The sequence below is a fragment of the Poecilia reticulata genome, chromosome 6, assembly GCF_904066995.2.
Source record: "Poecilia reticulata chromosome 6, P_reticulata-male-v2, whole genome shotgun sequence".
Lineage (NCBI taxonomy): Eukaryota > Metazoa > Chordata > Actinopteri > Cyprinodontiformes > Poeciliidae > Poecilia > Poecilia reticulata.
Window position 1 is genome coordinate 31,975,843 of NC_088835.1, and position 24,373 is coordinate 32,000,215.

General features: G+C 49.3%; 1 protein-coding gene across 1 annotated transcript in view; it reads right to left on the reverse strand.

Moving 5' to 3' along the window:
- cdh13 (cadherin 13, H-cadherin (heart)) overlaps positions 1-24,373 on the reverse strand; it is a 279,377-nt gene that overhangs the window by 109,316 nt on the left and 145,688 nt on the right. Inside the window, exon 7 of the mRNA XM_081608422.1 lies at positions 14,367-14,511. Within this exon, the coding sequence (XP_081464548.1) occupies positions 14,367-14,511 (145 nt within the window). The remainder of the gene's footprint in view (positions 1-14,366; positions 14,512-24,373) is intronic.

The following is a 24,373-nucleotide window of genomic DNA, read 5'->3' on the forward strand; positions in this document are numbered from 1 at the left end:
TCAGCCTGTAAGTCGCCTGTAAAAACCGAGGCTCCAAAGTCAAACTTCAGCTGCTGAGCGATGAGCTGCAGCCCAACGCAGATCCATGCAAAGACAAACCTAAACCGACTGATTTAAGGGAAAAGCACAAGACGCACGTCGGACATTTTTAACAATCTGAGGATGAATGAATGAAGCTGGTGTGACTTCAGGTTCCTGACATGAAACTGAGTTTGAAACATCAAACATGAAGAAGTTCAGCTCTGCAATGACCCAATAATCAATCAGCTCAATCGGCCTGAGTGTCAACGTTTCTATTAGGAGAGATCTTCAGGGTTCAAAGGTCAAACAAGCAGGAACCACAAAAAGTTGAGAAAAACTTAGAAAATATTAACAGTTTTTTCTCAGAAAATTCAAGTGAGAAAGATTTCCTCTGTAATCTGGTCTCAGTCTGAAAGTAGAAACAGGAGCCATCGCTTCATACTGCTGACATTAAAACATTTGCACCATAAAATGCAGCGTGAGCAAGAGAGATGTAACGATTCAGTGAAACTGCCCCAAACCGTAAAACCAGAGGAATTTACTGAAAAGTGTCACTAAAAACAGCTGAGCTGCCAAAACTCAGAGGCTCATCGTAACGTGTGGAGGCGGCGGAACGCGCGGCAGGACGCGCGGCAGGACGGGGGGAGGCGATGGGCGGAGGCGGCGGGACGCGCGGCGGGACGCGCGGCAGGACGGGGGGAGGCGGCGGGACGCGCGGCGGGACGCGCGGCGGCTCCAGCTCGACCCGAGGGGAACCTCCTGCCTGGTGTTACGTCAATCCGCGTTTCCCCATCAGATACGGTTCCCCCTGCGTCTTCTTGCCGCTCCGCCCCGCCCACGCGGCACAATACGCGCGTGCTCGTGCTGAGCACTGAGAAAGCACGCGCGTAGGGAACTACGGACACCAGTTCAAACTCAAGCTCAAACAACATGTTTCGGCAAAGTTGTCACTTTCTTCACGTTTTTGCGGGAAACTAATAATAATAACAACAACAACAACAATAATAATAGTAATAATAATAAATAATAGTGATGATAAATACATATACGTCATATATATATATATAATTATTATATATTATAATTATTATATCATAATTATACATATTTATGAAATAAAAACAGGGTAAAGTATTTTAATGCTCAATATTACCCATCAGATATCGTTCCCCCACTGTAAAACAAGGGGAACGGTATCTGATGGGTAATATTGAGCATTAAAATGCATTGCCCTGTTTATATATATATATATATATATATATATATATATATATATATATATATATATATATATATATATATATATATATATAAATAAAATTAAACATATATACATTTATAATAAATATAATATATGTGACATATATGTATTTTTCATTACTATTATTTTTTTATTATTATTGTTATTAGTATTATTACTATTGGTTTCCCGCAAAAACGTGAAGAAAGTGACAACTTTGCCGAAACATATCGTTTGAACTTTCACGGTGTCCGTAGTTCCCTACGCGCGTGCTTTCTGGGTGCTCATCACGAGCACGCGCGTATTTTGCCGCGTGGGCGGAGCGGCAAGAAGATGCAGGGGGAACCGTATCTGATGGGGAAACGCGGATTGACGTAACACCGGCTCTGATCATCTGGAGCTGCTCTCAGCTCCTGGTGCATTTTAATTCAGCGAACTGAGCTGCAGACGGATCAAAGTGCGATGATGATCGATGATCGAGTGGAGGTGATTGGACCGGTCCGCTTCTGTCCAACTCTTCCTGGAATCCATTCAGAGGCTGAAGACACCAGCAAAGCTCATCAGGAGAAAATCCTTCATGGAGGCAATTAAAGCTCCTCTGATGCTACAATAAGGAAAACGCAGCAGCAGTCTGTGTGCCGGGGATCTGCAGTCCACTGAGTTTTATGATAAATGAAACAGAAAAAGCTTCAGGGACATTCAACTGACAGCAAATGTATTTTCATAAACCATTATGTTTTATTTTGCTGCTGAACATTTTTCAAGCTGTCAAGAATAAAAAATAAATAAGAACCAGAGAAAGCAAAGCGCTGAGGTCAGAAGCTCCTCCCGACAGACAGGAAGCTCTCAGAATGCAGATCCAGTTTCCTGACAGCGTTTTTCCCTCCTAGCAGGAAAACAGACTTTTCCTTAATGGTGACCAACAACATGTCGCCTGATATTGACAAGTTGACGATTCCATTACCGTTAGAACCCACTGCATGTGTTTGGACAAGATTATGATCTCACCTCATCAGCCAGGTGACGGGCCGCCGGCCGCCATCTTGTTTTCATGTGTGAACTTTTGTCATCTCTGCTTCTCTGACGATACCGGATCAATACTCAATCAGAGGATATTTTAGCCTGCAGCTCCTCGGTGGATCAGCTGCTGCCATGAGGGAGACTCAGAGTCCGCAGCGGCTGCAGCACAGCGGCTGCAGCTGGAACCACAGCGGCTGCAGCACAGTGGCTGCAGCTGGAACCACAACAAAGTAAATGCGATGAACATTTTCAAAGTTAGCATAGGCAGTAAAGCGCTAACACAGTGTTTCTCAACCTTTTTCGGCCCAGCGCCCCCCCAGCCTTTATCCAGCCCCCCTTCCTCCCACCAAAGAATTTGCAGGCTACTTTGCACTGACTATTATTTTATCATTAATATAACTATCACTATTGTAGATGTTTTGATTTTTATGCTTGTTTCTGTATTTATCATCAAAAATAATTTCCCAGAGAACAAAAAAGTCACGAGAATAGAAATTATTTTCACAGGCGTCTATGAAAAATGCAACAAACATTCAAGTTAAAATCTGTAGGCCTAACAGCAGCAAATCAGAGTGGAAACAATATTCTTATTCTGTGTCATTTTCTAGTTAAGTCTTCCACAAAATGAGCAGATAAAAGATGTTCAACATGCCAGTTTAAACTTTGATCTATTTCCAACCGACTGAGCTGCAACATTAAAACATGGATAGAACTGTAACTACATTAATCACAGCTCTTCTTCTCTTCACTGTTTCTGGTGGTGCAGCTCTGTGCTGCCTTCAGGAGAATGGGACATCAGAGCATCATCCATAAAACTTCATGTGGCATTTATTGTTCAAACCAGAGCTTTCAGTGGAAAAACTAAAGTTCCTTTTAATGCCATAAAGATATGAGACAGAAACATGGATTATATCTTTATATAGATCTGACTATTGATTATAGATTAATAGTTTTACTGGACAGAAATTACAAATCTGGTTCTTAATCAAATCCTAATGAGTCAAATTGAAAGTGTCATGGAGTCATCAGCCTCATGACATTAACACTGACATGAAAAATTATATTGAAGAAATAAATTTATTAAATCTAATTAAAACATAAATAAGTGATCAGTTCTTTACTGTCATGGTCTGTAAGATATATTTATTCTCAGTACTAGATGTGGTCTCAACAAACCCATGGCACTAAAACAATATTATTTTACCTTTTATCCGGAAATAGTGTCTGTTTATTCTTGCCATACAGTCTCTGTATTAATTATTGCTCTAAAGGTCTTGCCATACCAGTTTATTCCTCTGTATTTACTTTAGTTTCTTAGTTTATTCTTGCATTTTGTTCTTCATTCATTTCCATTTAGTTTCCTTTGATTAGTTTTATCTTCTCTTGGTTTATTGCTGTGTTCACTTTAGTTTCTTTCCTGTTGCTACATTTATTTTATCGTTTATTAACCATCAGTAATCTTCACTCATCACCTGCTGCACAGAAGCTAACAGACACTGAATAGAAGAAGAGCTGCCATCGATACAGTTGCAGCCAAGCATGATTTAATGTTACACAATACAGTTTTACCAAGTTGCTCAAAGTCTAAACTGGTATTGTTGTGCATTTAAGGTGTAAAGTTTACCTTCGACCAAACGCCCCCCAAAGGCATCCCAGCGCCCCCCTTTTGTAAAAATGTCCGCCAGCGCCCCCTGCCGCCCCTGGGGGGCGGTACCGCCCACGTTGAGAACCGCTACGCTAAAGGAAGTTAGCTCTGTGTTACCACCACTGCTACTGAGCAGAAAATATTAAGTTTTGACATAACTTAATATTTAAAATAAATGTGAATGTTTGTACTACAAAGGCAGATGTTTCCTCATAACTGCATAATTAAAAATAATCAGCATTCCAGACCATAAATAACTCGGATCAGACTTGTGAAACAACTACAGGAGATAATGTGATAAAGAGTGACTGAAGCATAACTGAGCTTTTTAAAGGGTCAAAGTAAAACTGGTGCCGTTTTGTTCTGATGGAGGAACCAGAGGGATGAAGCGACGAGGAGAGATGCTCAGGTTCGACTGAATGTCTGGAGATGTTGAGGAAAGAAAAGAGAGGGATGGAAAACCAGGCCTGCTGATGTGGGAGTTCATGTGAAAACGTCTAAATAGATCAGCAGCTTTCAGGAAGTGGAACCAGAGACACCAGGAAGTGAGCGGCCGGCAAACTTCCACTTCCTAATCCTCTACGTTTCAGAACAACCACTTCTGGGCATCTGGGCTGTGCTTTAAGTTCTTTTCTCTAAAATTAGGAATAAATTCCCATCTACATAAAAATCACACAACGCAGAGAGAAAACCGCGGCAGAGAGGCTGGAGGGGCAGACGCAGAGCGTCGGCACAGATATGATGCAACAGATACTGTAAAACCACCAGGGAGAAAATTATTTACTCCAAACTACCAGAATGTATTCACATCAAGTCCCATTTACAAATATTCATATCAACTCACAGCTGCATATGCGGCCCAGTTAGAGAACGCTTCTTCCCTCTCAGCGGTGTGATCTATACCGTAGCTGTGGTAATTTAAAGAAAATGGCTCAGTTAAGAAGTCTGAGGAAAATCAATGAGCTTCACTGGAGAAAAGAGAACAGATGCATATAAATGAGAGAAAACCCAGAGAGTTCATCACTGCACTGAACCAGCAGGTACCAACCTGCAGCCAGGCATTTACAGCCCACAGCTTACCTTCCTCTGCACAACAGGCACAACATTATGACCACCGGCAGGGCAGCCATTAACACTGGATGAGGATGGGTGGAGAACCAGAGGCCGGGCGAAGCTGGTCTGTCCGAACAACAGATGATGATACAGTTACTTTCTGAGAGAAATCACAGGAGGAGCTGCAGGGGGCTGGGGCTCGTTTCCACACACACACCTTCAAGGTCCACAACACACACCGAGCCGCCCCAATGTGTGTGTAACAACAGGACAGGACGCAGCGATGCTGGCAGAGAGAACGAGTTACAGGCTCAGAGGAACGATGACCGACGAGTTTGATTCTCCAGCAGAAGCCAAAACAAAGACCAGAACCGACCGGAGGAGCTCAGACGGTTCCACCTTCTCCTGAGAAACGAGCCGCCCTGCTCTCTGGATCAGAACCGGCTGCTGGCGGTTGAATATCTGGGATGTTGTCTGGATTAACAAACACTTCATGAAATTCTCACCAATAGGATGGAGGCAAGAGGAGCTCCATGAAAAGAACATGAGAACAGATTTCAGCAGCTCCACCCGAACTTTCTGGACTCTTCATCAACATCCATGTGACGATCAGAACTGGACCAGAAGTTGGCCCGGTCTCCATGGATCCGGGCCAGGAGGCAACGCCCTGATGGTTTGGCTAAAGTTCTGTTGGTGCAAACCAGATGGGCGTTACTTTGACTGAGCCACCGACCAAAGCCTGCAGCAGAACAACAAGGTGGTGCAGGAGAACTCGGCCTCTGGTCCCAGCAGCTGGACCAACAGGAGGACTCGGCCTCTGGTCCCAGCGGCAGCTGGACCAACAGGAGGACTCGGCCTCTGGTCCCAGCAGCACCTGGACCAACATGAGGACTCGGCCTCTGGTCCCAGCAGCATCTGGACCAACAGGAGGACTCGGCCTCTGGTCCCAGCAGCAGCTGGACCAACATGTCGCTCATAATGTGCCGAGTTTCAGCTTCAGAAAGTCTCATGCAACGTTTCCAAACTTTTCAGCTGAAGCTCAGAGACACGAAGCATCTCCACGTAATTAAAGCAATTAATAAACGTCGAGCAAGTTGCTGCTCCCTCTGTGAGCCGGGCGGCATCGGATAAATCTGCAACGCAGAAACGCTCCAGAGTTAATTGGCCAGTCGCCTCAGCTGCCTTGGACCTTAATTTAGCCAGCCCTCGCAGGCTGACAGGCTGATAATGAGGCATTGTGGGACAGCGGGTCACCCGGCTGGGTGTTCGAGAGACTGTTACTAACAAAGCGAGAGAAGGAGAGAGACTGAAAGAGGTGGACATGGGCAGCATAATGGGCCAAACTCAAACCATCATGCTGCAAATGACCTGCCAGTAGAAGGGAATATCCTGGCTGGGTGGGAATCTCCCACATCAATCACAACCTTCCTTCTCCGCCGGCTTCCTGCAGCCTTGAACTGCTCCTCCGTTACCTACCAGAGCGCAGAGCAGGTGAGCTGCTGGCTCCTGATTATTTGTGCTGGAGGTTTATGTTTTCAGGGCTGGAGGCACCGAGGTCCCGGCCATAACACGGTTTGTAGCGTCAACTCAAAGCTCTGCAGGGTTTGAGGTTTACAACAGCAGGAAGCAGAAAACAGAGACGGAGGTAATTACTGAGGTTCATGACAAACAAACTGCAGGTTCAACACTGAAGCCATAAAACAGAAAACGTTCACAGTTCCTCTGTCCAACACAGCAGATGAATTCATATCATGTCTGGTGGTTTCAAAGTGTCTGCAGTCTGAGCGTCGCATTTTATCCAACAGGCGTCAAAATGCAGAAGAATCCAGACGGTAAAACTAAACTATGGCTGGAAATGATAATAATGAGTGATGAAAGCAGTCAGTGAACGCATCACATCCCAACCGACTCCACGTCCAAACAGAACCGGGTCAGAACCGGGTCAAAGGCTGCAGCTCCACTAAAGGCTGCTGTTAGCTGTTAGCTTCATCAGCTTCCTGCTGACCGTCTGCTGACCGTGCCGTCGCTCTCAGAAACTTTACAATCCATCCAGAGACGGCGGCCATCTTTACTGTGGCGGCCATCTTTACTGCGGCGGCCATCTTTACTGCCGTAAACAGAGCACTGCAGCGGCCATCTTTATTGCGGCGGCCATCTTTACTGCCGTGAACAGAGCGCTGCTGGGGATCGGCCACGTTTTTCTGCAGGTCGCTTTGCGGTCAGGAATCGTTCACACAGACGTCTGACTGCAGCCGAGTTTCATTATAGCACCAACAACCAAAGAAAAAAAAAAGAAAAAAATCGTATCTCATCAAAACCTGAGAATCCAGAGCTGCTGTCTGACCGGGGTTAGGTCCTCCAGGACTACGCCTCCTGTCTCCAGGATGCAGCACATCCAGCGTTTCTTTGGCTGGTCTTTAGTTCTGCTGTCGACCAGAGTTGATTCATATTGGTGCAAATAAAACGGTTTATTCAGTCGAATTCAGCTCTTTTTCCTTCCTTACATCTATTCATAGTGCAGAAAAGACCAGAAGACATTCCTGGTCTTAACCTTGCTGTCTGTTGTTACCTGGCCTTCTGTCATCAGAGCTCATCTGATCATATTTCAACGTTTCTGCACAGTTATGACAACGTTTGGAGAATGAAGTTAGTCTGTGATTGTTTAGAAGATGCAGCGTTCATGACGGCAGGATGAAAAGCTGCGCTCCTTCGTCTCATCATGACGGATCCTCTTTACCAAGAAACATCAGAAATAATGGAGCTCACTTTCAGCCAAATCTAACAAAATAAGAGTCCATTATTGGCTTGGCGCTGAGATTAATGCTTCGCTTTATGGCGGCTGGATTTAAGGTTTTACTGATTACATTTAAAGATCCAGACTCCATGCTGTTTGTCAGAGCTTTGTTTCTCTCTAAAGGCCTCAGGCACAAGAACATTTCCTGCTGGCATCCACAGAAAAAGCAGCTTTAGGAGGGAAAGCTTTGTGTGTCTGCTTCCCACTGAGCAGAAGAAATAAAACTATTTCACAAAATAAACGACACTTTAATTCATCAGGACCTGCTAAAGTATTCACACCTCCGTTACTTTTTCACATCTCGTTCCCTCAGGTTTACTGGTGTGTAATCATACAGTATTAACAAACAGACTTCAGCCTGTCTGATGCCATTTCTGAGATGACTGGCAACAAATATTAACCTGTTATAAAATATGTTCATGTGTTGACATGAACTAAATGCTTGTTTGTTACTGAAAACCAAACCTCGTTTTGCTGCCAGCTGAAAATCATCAGCTTGTTTGTTTTGATCCTTCAGATAAAATGTGACGTGAAAAGTTGTTGGAGAGAAAACCTGGAGCAGTAAACGGATCTCCCGCCTCCCGGCCGCCTGTGACTTTTCCTGCTGTTGTCAGGAATCGACTCTGCTCTACTTTAAAACTATTAAAAGAAAGGCTCTGATTTCATCGACCGTAATCGATGTCAGACGCCGCGCGCCTCAGGTTTCTGGTGCCGGTTTCCAGCTGCGCTGCTTGGACATGCAGCTGCTGCAGACAGCAAACAGCCGGTGTGTCCCGCGGCGCCGCATCACTGGATCATGAAAACACGACTCCCTGGGTGAACTGGGCAGGGAGCGATGGAGAGACGCTCAACGTTTTCCAGGAATAAGATGGAAAATGGAAGTTTCTGCTTCCACTGTTAGCAGCGCAGTAGGCAGGACGCCTCCGATCCAGAATCCTTCTGGTCTGACTTGTCACATTTTCATCCCATCGTTTCATTCAGAGCGTTTCCTCCAAAACACAAAACAATAATCTGATCATTCACATTAAATCAGGTCCAGTTAGACAAACGTTTCATTCACTACAGGTTTCCATGGCAACAACATTCAGAACAAACAGCATCTCTGAACTTTTCCTTTAGTCGTTTTAATTAATTTAACACATTTAGTCAGAATGACATCAGCAGGGGGTCGTAACCTCTTCATGAATAAAGTTCACACAGAGCCCAGACTGAAACAATAACCATGATGAACTTTATGAAGTTTTAGCAAACGGGGACTGAAACCAGATGGCAGCGTTGATGGAGCTGCTGGTCACCAGGACCTGCTTCAAGTCTCACATTTTAACACTTAAACTCATATAAACAGAGTCTGAACTAAATCTTCATTTTCTCTGTTCAGAAGACAAAAAGGTTTCGGGTCGGAGAACGAAGGATCCGGTGAAGGTTCTGGATAACAGCTGCAGGCCGATCCGCCCGAGTGTCAGACCCACTTGGCCTCCGAGTTGCTTTCTAAGCTGTTTTTACTCTTCCACTCGGCGGGTCGCTTCAGAACCAGCTTCAGAACCAGCTTCAGAACCAGACCGAACCCATTAGGAGGAAGATTCAACCTGCAGCGTCTTTACTGGACATATGAGGATCTAAACAGATGAGGTGGGTCAGCTTCTCATCTTTATTATTAACGGACAGATTTCCTAATTAATGTGCAAACTCCTCATAATGAGAACAGAAAAGATGAACCTGGACCCAGACAAGGTTCTGGACCCAGACAAGGTTCTGGACCCAGACAAGGTTCTGGACCCAGACAAGGTTCTGGACCCAGAGTCCCGGTGATGAAGAGCTTGCAGTGACTCTGGAGCATCACGGCGTTTAAGCTTCGCTTGGTGAGCAGATCTCCTGTAACGGGTCAGGATGGCCTGCAGCTACAAGTCAAAGCTTTCAGAACCGATATTATTTAATATGAAGCTCCAGTTGATCTCATGTAAAAAACATTCAACGTTTCGAAGCGTTTTCAGGAGAACAAGTGGAACAAAGTCTCCAATAATCCTGCCAAAATGTCAATAAATAAATAAAGTCAAAGTAAAAAGGATGTAAATATGAAGAGTGTTGAAGGCAGAATGGAGCGAAAGAGGAAAAGGAGCCAAACAAAGAGGAGGTGGAAGCAGGAGGCCTGCCAGGAGTCTGCGGCTCTCGGCTCTTTCTTATCAGTTTGCACAGAAATGTCAGAGCGCCGTGACATTCCTCCCTGCAGCTTCCCCTGCTGCAGCCACCACTGTAACACACACCGCGCTGCTGCAGATAACACACACACACACACCAGCGCCACGCAATGCATAACAAGGAGCTTTATTTATTTACTCAGGTTTTATTCAATACAAGTTTTCAGAAAGAAAAGAGCCATTAAAGAAAAGCAACTCTGCAAGACTGAAGGGAAACAGAAGCAGGAAACGTTTCTAAAGTCACGTTTCACCAGGAAAATATTCTGAAGATTGTTTTCTACTGAGCCAAAAGACCAAAGATGATCATTTCCAGACGTCAGGATTTAAACTCTCCTCTGATTGTCCGACTTCAGTTAAAACCTATTTTAATTCTTTCAAGTTTAAAAGGAGATCTTTGACAGATTAAACATTGAATGAGTTTTTACTCACTGGTGCTGAATCTGCAGAGGTTCACTTTCCACAAAGAGCAAATATCTGCTGTCAGGTCATCCAGGAGTTCAGAAGGTCAAACTCACAGATGCTGCAGCAGCTCGATTATTAATGAATCTATTTTATATCAAAATGCCCCTAAAAACAACAGATACATAAGCAAATATGTAGTAAAAACTCAGCACTAGTGACCATTAGGATCAGGCCGATTCCGATACCGATCATCTATGAGGCCGATCACTGATCGGCACTGATCACGGATCACTGCCGATCACTGATCAGAGCCGATCACTGATCAGAGCCGATCACGGATCACTGCCGATCACTGATCAGAGCCGATCACTGATCACTGCCGATCACTGATCAGAGCCGATCACTGATCGGCACTGATCACTGATCACGGATCACTGCCGATCACTGATCACTGCCGATCACTGATTACTGCCGATCACTGATCACTGCCGATCACTGATCACTGATCGGCACTGATCACTGATCATTGATCAGAGCCGATCACTGATCAGAGCCGATCACTGATCAGAGCCGATCACTGATCAGAGCCGATCACTGATCACTGATCAGAGCCGATCACTGATCAGAGCCGATCACTGATCAGTGCCGATCAGTGATCTCTAGATTGGTTGTTTGTTTTCCCTTTAGATATAAATGATTCTATGTTATCTGGCAAAATGGAAAAATTGTCTGTCAATAAATTCACCTAATTTAGACATTTTAACATGTAAAATCTTTTTGCTGCTGTTTTCAGTTCCTGCTGCAGCTCCAAGCTGCTGCTCGCTGTGAGAGGCTGAGCGGCTCCGTCTGGGAAATATTACCACCAGCAGCGGCGGTCCGACACCAGAACCAGAACCAGAACTGGCGTCTCACTCCGCAGCTCCAAGACTTGAATCATTGTTGGGTTCTTTGTTGAGCTTTCTGACCGTGATGCTGATCCGGCGAGTAGCTGCTGCGCTGCTCCACCTGCTGATGGGTCCAGATCTTTAGCTCCTGCACTGATGCAGCCAATGGTTTGATTTTAAATCTCATATTAGATTCGATGTGTTGGTGCATCATGTCCTGCTTCACCCCGAGGTCGTTCTCCACAAACGTCTCCGTTCGCTCAGAGTTAAAGTTCCTCACTACAGGAGAGCAGCTGCAGGCTGGGAAGGGAGATGCAGGTGATCGGTTTGTGATCGGCAACAAGAGACAGCGATCGATCACCGATCATGCACTTTCTCACAGAAATCGGCCGACTGATCGGTGGCCGATCGATCGGCTCGCCTCTGAGATTTAGACCTTTTTACATAGAAACATCTCAGAAAAGTTTCTGTCAACTTGAACAAATCCAAAGTTCAAAAATTCAACATCTAGAAGTTTCACTCAAAATAAACTAATAAATGAAGCATAAAATCAACAAAAAGAGAAACATTGACCAGAGACTGGCTTATGAAAAAGGTTCATTTCTAAAACTTTCTGCTGAACAGAACAGACAATAAATACTCATTTAATACATAGAAACAGCTAAAAATGGGACCAACATTCACAAGAGTCTGAAAACGACATTAAATCCAACGTGAGTCGGATTAAAGAGTCGATTTACGTGTTAAAGGAGTTTTAACAGTTATTTAATTCCACGAAAGCAGATTGACTCTGAATGATGCGATAATAATCCAACATTGAAACAAAGTGGAATAATTACAGATTATTCTAAATAAACGTGGTTAATTTAGTCTTCATGTCTGGAGCAGCTGTGATTCAATCAGCAGAAAACTGATCAGAATGTCAGGAAAACAGGAATTTTATGGGATAAACTTGCTGCTTTTCGTTTGTCTTCCACTTTGTCCTGATCTTCATCTCCAGTTTAATGTGAATTTATGATGCTACTAGCTTGGAGCTAACCTGTGTTTTGTGCAGCTCTGCTGATTATTAACGTGAATAAATGTTTTTGGTGGTAAAGATGTTGAGAGGAAAACCAGGAAGAAGCCTGTGGTTTTCGTTTTATCTCTTTATTTTACAGTCCTGCAGGCAGCAGAAGGATCTCTACAGAAATTACATGAGCAATGAATTGAAAACCCAAAGGGCATTTTTGAAGTGAATCAAGATAATTGTTTTCTAGGTGAACAATAGGTGCTGGCAGCGAAAAGCAATTGATTTCTTCTAATTTAATCCTCAGCTCCATGTAGTGTAACTATGACAGTTGGAAGCTCAATATGAGCGAGAAGAATAGTTTTCAGCAGGTGGCGAGATAAATCACCACCGTCTCTCCTCCAACGGTTTGGAGTCGATCAGGAGGGAAAAAATCTCCTCTAAAGAGACCAATTTTCATGTCAAGCCAAATGAAACATAAAGACTTGAGCATGAATAGGGCATCATTCAGCAGCCAAACATCCCCTGGCTCTGCACCGGAGCCGGTCGCATGAGCAGAAACTCCCCCACACACCGTCATGTTAAACACGGGAAGCATTGTGAGCTGGATAAATCTCCCATGCTCAGCGAAGAAAGGAACCAAATGATCATTTTCACAGCTTTAAACAACACACACAATCATGCAAACGCAGCAGCCGAAAGAGGCTCCAGTTTCACTGATTTATTCCACATTTAAAGCAGAAAAAGGTTCAGAAAACATCTAAAGCCGAACCAGTTCAGAAAAACAGCTAAAAACACACAACAGGTTAATAAAGGCAACAAGATGCCAGACAGAAACTCCATCATCTGCTCCACCTGCAGCTGCTCTGAGTCCAACCAACCTGTTCCCCTCCTGGCCTGTGGGGGCGCTGCACCAAGAACCACTGAAGGAAACGACACAAAAACCTCTGAAGACGCTGAGAGCAACTTCCTTCTTCACCAGATGGAAACAAGATGGAGGATTTTAGCGGCTGGAGGATTTCTCTTTAGGCTAAAGACCAGGAGCCATTTCTGCTGCTAGCGCTAGGCTAACACGTTAGCTTTGGCTGTATTTACCCAGAATGCCCTGCGCTGTAGTCCACTTCCTGCTTTTGCAGCAGTCTCCGGTCCACTTGGTGTTCACATTCAAACCAAACCCAGACTGAGGTTTGGAGGACCAGAGGTCAGAGGTCAGAGGTCGATTAGCATTCGAATCCCACCAACCAAACCGGACTCTCTGAGCAGACGGACCGGAGTCGGATTGAAAGGGGCTGAAACTCCAGGAAGGCAGCTGAACAAATATGATCGTCCTCAAGTCAGTCAGAAAAAACTCCATGAAGGACAGGAGACAGGAGCAAACGTCTCCTGGATCGACCCAAAAGGTTCTGAGCTCGTTATTCTACCCGCTTTATGGTTCTGATCCAGTCCAGCTCAGTTGGATCTGTAGAAACCATAATCAGCATCGAATGAAGAGAAAATCCCAACAAATCTGGTGAAGCACAGCCAGAATGTTTCCATAGCAACAGGAAGGAAACGCCTCGTTTCCACCGGGTTTTATTTGCACCGGACCGCCGGCGAGCCGCGGTTCTGGATTCATGGCTATTTCTATAGAACATAACTGAACTTATTTATGGAGGATTTGCAGATTTATTTCATAGAGCATATCTAAAACACGTACAGAAAATGCAGCTCTGGAAGCTGAAACAACTCTGGAAAATACAACTTGACACGTTATTGGCTGGTGTTGCCAAGCAGCCAATCCAGGCGCACCGTTTATTTTCCCTGGTGCTGATTGGCTGAAACTCCAGGAGCAGAAATGAGAACGAATGGAGATGCGGATGTTTTCCGTTGGAACATACTGACAGCCGTTTCTGTACGTTTCAGAGAAATTTTGATTATTGAGAAACTTACGGTGAGAATAAAATCTAATCACATATGATCCACTAAGCCAGAGAAAATCTGATTCAGACTTCTGGTTACAGGGAACGACTGAGGTGAGGATTCACAGGAAGTCGTCTTCCTCGGTCCAGCAGGCCTGAATGAAACATGGCTGCCCAGTAAAACCAGTAAGACCCCAGTGTGACCGACCTGTGGGCGATCCCTCCAGCACCTCTCCTGTGTAGCGGGACTCCTTGAAGATGGGCCGGTTGTCGTTTTGGTCGATGACGGTGACGACGAGTATGACGGGTCCCTCCACCACGTTCCCAGAGAAGTCTGTGGTGGAGACCTCCAGCTGTGAGGAAGAAAACAACACATTTTATTTCCTGAAGCAGCGAAACATGTTTTTCCTGGAACTGCTGCATGTTCCTCAGCGCGGCGCAGAAAGAGCCTGACCTTCAGGTTCCTGAGTCAGTGATGGAGGAATGATGGAGCAAATACTGACAGGAACATCAAACACAGCTGCCTTGGTTCTGTCTGTGCTGCCAGAGGCAGCTGGAACCACAACCGGGTCAGAACCTCCACAGATTAGGCTCCATGTTTACAGACGGCGATTATTAAAAGGTCAGACGTTAAACTAAACGTCCTGGGAAGAAACGGCTGTTTCCTGGTGTCGGCTTAGAGAGACCACTGAGCTGTGCTGGGTGGACTGGTGGACCAGGTTGGACCGGAGGACCAGGTTGGACTAGGTTGGACCGGGTTAGATCGGGTTAGATCAGGTGGACCGGGTGGGACCGGAGGACCCGAGTGGACCTGGTTGGCCCAGTTGACCAGGTGGACCCAGTTGGCCCAGTTATCCTGGTGGACCCGGTGGACCCGGTTAGCCCGGTGGACCCGGTTGGCCAGGTGGACCTAGTTGGCCCAGTTGACCCCGTTGGCCCGGTGGACATGGTGGACCTGGTTGGCCCAGTTATCCTGGTGGACCCGGTGGACCCGGTTGGCCCGGTGGACCTAGTTGGCCCAGTTGACCCGGTGGACCCGGTTGGCCCAGTTGACCCCGTTGGCCCGGTGGACATGGTGGACCCGGTTTGCCCGGTGGACCTAGTTGGCCCGGTGGACCCGGTTGGCCAGGTGGACCCGGTTGGCCCAGTTGACCCGGTGGACCCGGTTGGCCCAGTGGACCCGGTTGGCCCAGTTGGCCCAGTGGACCCGGTTGGCCCAGTTGACCCCGGTGGACCTGCGGCCTCAGATGCAGCAGCAGCTTCCTGTTAGTTTAATATGAAGCTGAGCCGCTGGCAGCAGAACCGCCGGCTTCCCAGCAGGATGGAGCCAGTCGCCCTCATCAGACTTCACTGAAACAAAACCAGCTGATCATTCAGAGCGAATGTTCATGACGAGCGCCGCAGCCTGCAGGCAGAGATGGAAACGGACCTGAGCTCGACTGGAAATGTCACAGCGCTCAGGTTGAGGACTCAGAATGGAGCAAAAATGTCCATTATTGTCCCACAGTGGGACATTCAGCTAAGTGGAGCATGCAGATTCAAACAAAAGTAAAAATGAATAAATTCCCTCCAGCCCTTTGAAACGCCCCTCTGGTTTCCTCTGAGTGAAGTTTCAGAAATAAACTGATTCCCTGTTTAGGTAAATACAACCTGAGCTAGAATAGAAATAATGATACGTTTAATTTAGAAGCAGCTTTCAGATCGCTAACGCACAAAGCAGAGAAAAACCAAACGAGCCGGTCATCAGCTGATGGAAACCTGGAGAAAATCAGATGTTTTTATGTCTGATCAACAATTATTCATGTTTTTATAGCTTAAACTCAAAGGTCTGTAAACGCATCAGCTTGGTTGAGATGCTGGCCTCTCAGCGATCCGTCGCTGCAAATGTGGAACCTATTGGACTGAACATTCAAGCCACTAATGTTTTGACTAAGCCGTAGGATCCGACAGGCTGGAAACAAAGACAGGCAGATCCTCGGCCCACCGTGGGGTCCTCAGGCTGAACGCATTTTTAACGTGGCGCAGAGAGAGCAGGAGGAAGTTCAAAGCATCTCTTCCATCCATCGTATCCCAACGTCTCTCTGCTCGGCTTCCCAACCAGACAGGGGCAGCAAAAGCAAAGGAGCTGGATTAGCAGAGCTAGCTAACAGCTGATGATGTCATCATGTTCAGGATGTTGATTTGTTAGCCTGTTAGCATGAGATGGTCTTCAGTCAGAGGCCTCTTTACACCGTAAGACTGGCTGCTACTGGAGCTCACCTTTCACAACGACTGGATGATCCGAGTTCTGACATCATTCAACTTCCGGATGGAGCAAATAAAGTTTAAAGAAATGTGGACCGCTCACGTTTCGATTGTTAACGGTTTTAGTTTGATTTGGTGTTTATTGGGCTGCAGCGTTGATCAGCTGATGAAAACATTTCAGAAACGTGTTTCCTACTCGGTTCCGTTTCTCGCTCTGGATTTTAAAACTTTACTTTCAACCAGGTGACAATAAATGAACGTTTGCATTTCTGGTTGCTTCCTGTGAAACTGCTAATGTTATCACAAAACATTATCATGTAACACATGAGAGCAGCGTGGCTGTTGTTAAATGACACCCTGATGTGAAACTGGAGGAATTATGGGAGCATCGGATAAATACTGACTATGATTCACAGATTACAACGGATGCTGTTTACACACGCTGTGGCCTTGAACCCAACACTTCTGCTGTTCTGGAGGGAAACAAATGAAAATAAAAGAGGGAAGCAGGTTTGCTGACTAAACAGGACAAGGTTTCCTCTATGTGGGTTAATAGCTGCTTGTTTGTTGAATGGGATGTTTTCTCTGCTGAGCCGCTGCGTCCCTAAGGTGAAGCAGGAGGCGGACTGGAAATACTGCATGGATGGAGAAACTGAACGCATTAATTTGAGATGAAGGCCAACAGAGGATCCTTCAGCAGGGAGCTGACAAGGTGGAGGCGGCACAAAGCGACGCCCAACGTTCACTTCCTGCTTTTCCTGTTCATTTTGCAGTAAACTGTGAAACCCTGAGCTGCCAGAAGGAGGCAGCACTGAGGCTTTATTGGGTTTGTCCAAGGAGGAGTTAATTCACAAACTCAACACAATCAGACGACGATCTTAGAAAACGTTTTACCATTTGGCCTTTTAACTGAAGTTAAGAGATTTTTATGGACCTGAAACGACTCACTGATCAGCAGAAGTCTGCAGAACCTGGTGCCACGCTACAGGCTAACAGACCATCCATCCTTTTTCTTACACCTTGTCCCTCAGTGGGGTCAGGAGGTGCTGCTGCATCTCCAGCTAGCATGCCGGACGAGAGGCGGGGTCACCTGGACAGGTCACCTGGACAGGTCACCTGGACAGGTCACCAGTCTGTCTCAGGGCAACACAGAGACAAACAACCATGCACACACACACTCACACCTAGGGGTAATTTAGAGAGACCAATTAAACTGACAGTCATGTTTGTGGACTGTGGGAGGAAACCGGAGACCAAACTATGGAGATATAGACACACTATACAGAAAACATTCAAAATATCATATTGTGATCTGATCTGTGCAACTTAGAAGGGTACATTAGAAAAGTGCATTAAGAGTTGATCTGTGCATAGATAGCAGGAGCAGAATAACATATCTGAGCTCCGCCAGCTGCTGGGAGGAAGGATCTGAGCTGGCGCTGCTTTGTGCACCCTGGATGCTCTGCAGCTCTAACATTGAAGCTGCAGTAAATCCTAAACCTTATGAACATGATGACCAGTTATCAGTTTCACCTGCCAGGCCTCGGCGCTGACTTCCTGTTAAAGGCTACATCAATAAATACGAACCAAATGGACCCTGAAAATCTGGATCAGATGGATCCTGATAAACACCCAGAAGAGGTCAGCAATGCAGTTTTCATGCTCTTCAGCTGCTTTGCTTCCAGATTTGGAGAAATAAGTTGCTGTTTATATAGTCGGAGCAACAGTTTAAGGAAAATCTTTTAAAGTTTTCTTGCCAAATATAAAGTATTTTAACTTCAGCTTCAGATCAGAGCTTTTCTCAAACGTCAGAGTGGAGCTGCTGTTTTAATAAAACGTGTCCTTAGTTACCCTTTAAAGTATATACATGTTTACAACATGAACCAAAACCTGTGGCTTTCTTAAGCCATTCCCAGTTAGTGCCAGTTAATTTCCACATGTTCAGTTCCAGCGACAGGTTGGCTGAACATTAAACTGCAATGTGTCATAAAAACATCCATCGCATTAAATTAGCCGGATGTGATGGCCATCGTTTCCTTAGCCGTGTTATCAAAGTTAATGTCTCTGAAACAACGTGGCTTTAAAATTTACAAGCCAACAGCAAACGCAACACATTTAATGCAAAGAGTCATTAAAGGCAGCAGATGGGAGGAGAAACAAGCTGCAGCCTGGACAGAGTCAGAGGATGGAGGGGGGAGGGGGGAGGGATGGAGGGAGGGAGGGAGGGATGGAGGGATGGGAGGAGGGAGGGGGAGGGATGGAGGGGGGAGGGAGGGAGGGAGGGAGGAGGGATGGGAGGAGGGGGGGAGGAGGGGGGATGGATGGAGGGGGGGGGGGATGGATGGATGGAGGGGGAGGGATGGAGGGAGGGAGGGGGGATGGAGGGATGGATGGATGGAGGGGGGGATGGGGGAGGGGGGGATGGAGGGATGGGAGGAGGGAGGGAGGGATGGAGGGGGCGGAGGAGGAAGGGAGGGATGGATGGAGGGGGGGATGGGGGATGGGGGAGGGGGGGATGGAGGGATGGGAGGAGGAAGGGAGGGATGGATGGAGGGATGGATGGAGGGATGGATGGAGGGATGAAGGTGGACGGATGAAGTCCTCCATCCCTCCATCTGCAGGTTTGCCACAGGAAGTGTGATTCTTCTTCCTGCTCCATCAGAGGTCATCCTCTCTCTCCCCCTGGCTTTGTCTGTGCTTCGCCTCTCTGTTGCCATGGTGACTGATCCATACGTTTTATGGCCGTAATAACAGACATGCAGCTGGACAAAGTGTTTCTGGAAGCTTTGATGCATCATCTCATCTTTCTGCACTTGTTCCACCAGGAGATTAAACCTGCTAATGCCCCCCATTCTGCCCTCCTGCCCCCCATTCTGCCCCCCTGCCCCCCATTCTGCCCCCCTGCCCCCCATTCTGCCCCCCTGCCCCCCATTCAGGTAGTATTTTTCCTTGCATTGTGTTTGGAGCAGATGTGAACCATCCTGCAGAGGACAGCAACCAGTTCAGGCACCAAATCCCCCAAACTGCAGAGGTATAAAATACAAGGTAAAAAGTTCTTCATCCTAATAAAATATTATTTTAAAACCTTTTCTAATCCTAGAAATGACGAAATAAAGCAGCTCATGTCCAATCATGAGCTGCTTTATCCAGGCCACTGACCGAGTTCCCAACTTTAAGGAAAATCTATTAAAATAAGAGAAACTGATGTAGCTGCACCGTCACCATGTTGTCAGAGCCAAGGAAACCGACCCGCTGGATCCCAGAGGACGCGACGGTCCTGACAGGAAGCCACCATCCTGACAGGAAGCCACGGTCCTGACAGGCAGGAAGCCACCGTCCTGACAGGAAGCCACCGTCCTGACAGGAAGCCACCGTCCTGACAGGAAGCCACCGTCCTGACAGGCAGGAAGCCACCGTCCTGACAGGAAGCCACCGTCCTGACAGGAAGCCACCGTCCTGACAGGAAGCCACCGTCCTGACAGGAAGCCACCGTCCTGACAGGAAGCCACCGTCCTGACAGGCAGGAAGCCACCGTCCTGACAGGAAGCCACCGTCCTGACAGGAAGCCACCGTCCTGACAGGAAGCCACCGTCCTGACAGGAAGCCACCGTCCTGACAGGAAGCCACCGTCCTGACAGGCAGGAAGCCACCGTCCTGACAGGAAGCCACCGTCCTGACAGGAAGCCACCGTCCTGACAGGCAGGAAGCCACCGTCCTGACAGGAAGCCACCGTCCTGACAGGAAGCCACCGTCCTGACAGGCAGGAAGCCACCGTCCTGACAGGAAGCCACCGTCCTGACAGGAAGCCACCGTCCTGACAGGAAGTCACCGTCCTGACAGGAAGTCACCGTCCTGACAGGAAGCCACCGTCCTGAGAGGCAGGAAGCCACCGTCCTGAGAGGCAGGAAGCCACCGTCCTGACAGGCAGGAAGTCACCGTCCTGACAGGAAGCCACCGTCCTGACAGGAAGCCACCGTCCTGACAGGAAGCCACCGTCCTGACAGGCAGGAAGCCACCGTCCTGACAGGAAGCCACCGTCCTGACAGGAAGCCACCGTCCTGACAGGAAGTCACCGTCCTGACAGGAAGTCACCGTCCTGACAGGAAGCCACCGTCCTGAGAGGCAGGAAGCCACCGTCCTGAGAGGCAGGAAGCCACCGTCCTGACAGGCAGGAAGTCACCGTCCTGACAGGAAGCCACCGTCCTGACAGGAAGCCACCGTCCTGACAGGCAGGAAGTCACCGTCCTGACAGGAAGCCACCGTCCTGAGAGGCAGGAAGCCACCGTCCTGAGAGGCAGGAAGCCACCGTCCTGACAGGCAGGAAGTCACCGTCCTGACAGGCAGGAAGTCACCGTCCTGACAGGAAGCCACCGTCCTGACAGGAAGCCACCGTCCTGACAGGAAGCCACCGTCCTGACAGGCAGGAAGCCACCGTCCTGACAGGAAGCCACCGTCCTGACAGGAAGCCACCGTCCTGACAGGAAGCCACCGTCCTGACAGGAAGCCACCGTCCTGACAGGAAGCCACCGTCCTGACAGGCAGGAAGCCACCGTCCTGACAGGAAGCCACCGTCCTGACAGGAAGCCACCGTCCTGACAGGCAGGAAGCCACCGTCCTGACAGGAAGCCACCGTCCTGACAGGAAGCCACCGTCCTGACAGGCAGGAAGCCACCGTCCTGACAGGAAGCCACCGTCCTGACAGGAAGCCACCGTCCTGACAGGAAGTCACCGTCCTGACAGGAAGTCACCGTCCTGACAGGAAGCCACCGTCCTGAGAGGCAGGAAGCCACCGTCCTGAGAGGCAGGAAGCCACCGTCCTGACAGGCAGGAAGTCACCGTCCTGACAGGAAGCCACCGTCCTGACAGGAAGCCACCGTCCTGACAGGAAGCCACCGTCCTGACAGGCAGGAAGCCACCGTCCTGACAGGAAGCCACCGTCCTGACAGGAAGCCACCGTCCTGACAGGAAGTCACCGTCCTGACAGGAAGTCACCGTCCTGACAGGAAGCCACCGTCCTGAGAGGCAGGAAGCCACCGTCCTGAGAGGCAGGAAGCCACCGTCCTGACAGGCAGGAAGTCACCGTCCTGACAGGAAGCCACCGTCCTGACAGGAAGCCACCGTCCTGACAGGCAGGAAGTCACCGTCCTGACAGGAAGCCACCGTCCTGAGAGGCAGGAAGCCACCGTCCTGAGAGGCAGGAAGCCACCGTCCTGACAGGCAGGAAGTCACCGTCCTGACAGGCAGGAAGTCACCGTCCTGACAGGAAGCCACCGTCCTGACAGGAAGCCACCGTCCTGACAGGAAGCCACCGTCCTGACAGGAAGCCACCGTCCTGACAGGAAGCCATCGTCCTGACAGGCAGGAAGTCACCGTCCTGACAGGCAGGAAGTCACCGTCCTGACAGGCAGGAAGTCACCGTCCTGACAGGAAGCCACCGTCCTGACAGGAAGCCACCGTCCTGACAGGAAGCCACCGTCCTGACAGGAAGTCACCGTCCTGACAGGAAGCCACCGTCCTGAGAGGAAGCCACCGTCCTGACAGGCAGGAAGCCACCGTCCTGACAGGAAGTCACCGTCCTGAGAGGAAGCCACCGTCCTGACAGGCAGGAAGTCACCGTCCTGACAGGCAGGAAGTCACCGTCCTGACAGGAAGCCACCGTCCTGACAGGCAGGAAGCCACCGTCCTGACAGGAAGCCACCGTCCTGACAGGCAGGAAGTCACCGTCCTGACAGGCAGGAAGTCACCGTCCTGACAGGAAGCCACCGTCCTGACAGGAAGTCACCGTCCTGAGAGGAAGCCACCGTCCTGACAGGAAGCCACCGTCCTGACAGGAAGCCACCGTCCTGACAGGCAGGAAGTCACCGTCCTGACAGGCAGGAAGTCACCGTCCTGACAGGAAGTCACCGTCCTGAGAGGAAGCCACCGTCCTGACAGGCAGGAAGTCACCGTCCTGACAGGCAGGAAGTCACCGTCCTGACAGGAAGCCACCGTCCTGACAGGAAGCCACCGTCCTGACAGGAAGCCACCGTCCTGACAGGAAGCCACCGTCCTGACAGGAAGCCACCGTCCTGACAGGAAGCCACCGTCCTGACAGGGAGCCACCGTCCTGACAGGGAGCCACCGTCCTGACAGGAAGCCACCGTCCTGACAGGCAGGAAGTCACCGTCCTGACAGGGAGCCACCGTCCTGACAGGAAGCCACCGTCCTGACAGGAAGCCACCGTCCTGACAGGAAGCCACCGTCCTGACAGGAAGCCACCGTCCTGACAGGGAGCCACCGTCCTGACAGGAAGCCACCGTCCTGACAGGAAGCCACCGTCCTGAGAGGCAGGAAGCCACCGTCCTGACAGGCAGGAAGTCACCGTCCTGACAGGAAGCCACCGTCCTGACAGGAAGCCACCGTCCTGACAGGAAGCCACCGTCCTGACAGGCAGGAAGCCACCGTCCTGACAGGAAGCCACCGTCCTGACAGGAAGCCACCGTCCTGACAGGAAGTCACCGTCCTGACAGGAAGTCACCGTCCTGACAGGAAGCCACCGTCCTGAGAGGCAGGAAGCCACCGTCCTGAGAGGCAGGAAGCCACCGTCCTGACAGGCAGGAAGTCACCGTCCTGACAGGAAGCCACCGTCCTGACAGGAAGCCACCGTCCTGACAGGCAGGAAGTCACCGTCCTGACAGGAAGCCACCGTCCTGAGAGGCAGGAAGCCACCGTCCTGAGAGGCAGGAAGCCACCGTCCTGACAGGCAGGAAGTCACCGTCCTGACAGGAAGCCACCGTCCTGACAGGAAGCCACCGTCCTGACAGGAAGCCATCGTCCTGACAGGCAGGAAGTCACCGTCCTGACAGGCAGGAAGTCACCGTCCTGACAGGCAGGAAGTCACCGTCCTGACAGGAAGCCACCGTCCTGACAGGAAGCCACCGTCCTGACAGGAAGCCACCGTCCTGACAGGAAGTCACCGTCCTGACAGGAAGCCACCGTCCTGAGAGGAAGCCACCGTCCTGACAGGCAGGAAGCCACCGTCCTGACAGGAAGTCACCGTCCTGAGAGGAAGCCACCGTCCTGACAGGCAGGAAGTCACCGTCCTGACAGGCAGGAAGTCACCGTCCTGACAGGAAGCCACCGTCCTGACAGGAAGCCACCGTCCTGACAGGAAGCCACCGTCCTGACAGGAAGTCACCGTCCTGACAGGAAGCCACCGTCCTGAGAGGAAGCCACCGTCCTGACAGGCAGGAAGCCACCGTCCTGACAGGAAGTCACCGTCCTGACAGGAAGCCACCGTCCTGACAGGAAGCCACCGTCCTGACAGGAAGCCACCGTCCTGACAGGCAGGAAGTCACCGTCCTGACAGGCAGGAAGTCACCGTCCTGACAGGAAGCCACCGTCCTGACAGGAAGTCACCGTCCTGAGAGGAAGCCACCGTCCTGACAGGCAGGAAGTCACCGTCCTGACAGGCAGGAAGTCACCGTCCTGACAGGAAGCCACCGTCCTGACAGGAAGTCACCGTCCTGAGAGGAAGCCACCGTCCTGACAGGCAGGAAGTCACCGTCCTGACAGGCAGGAAGTCACCGTCCTGACAGGAAGTCACCGTCCTGACAGGAAGCCACCGTCCTGACAGGCAGGAAGTCACCGTCCTGACAGGCAGGAAGTCACCGTCCTGACAGGAAGCCACCGTCCTGACAGGAAGCCACCGTCCTGACAGGAAGCCACCGTCCTGACAGGAAGCCACCGTCCTGACAGGAAGCCACCGTCCTGACAGGAAGCCACCGTCCTGACAGGAAGCCACCGTCCTGACAGGGAGCCACCGTCCTGACAGGGAGCCACCGTCCTGACAGGAAGCCACCGTCCTGACAGGCAGGAAGCCACCGTCCTGACAGGGAGCCACCGTCCTGACAGGAAGCCACCGTCCTGACAGGAAGCCACCGTCCTGACAGGAAGCCACCGTCCTGACAGGAAGCCACCGTCCTGACAGGA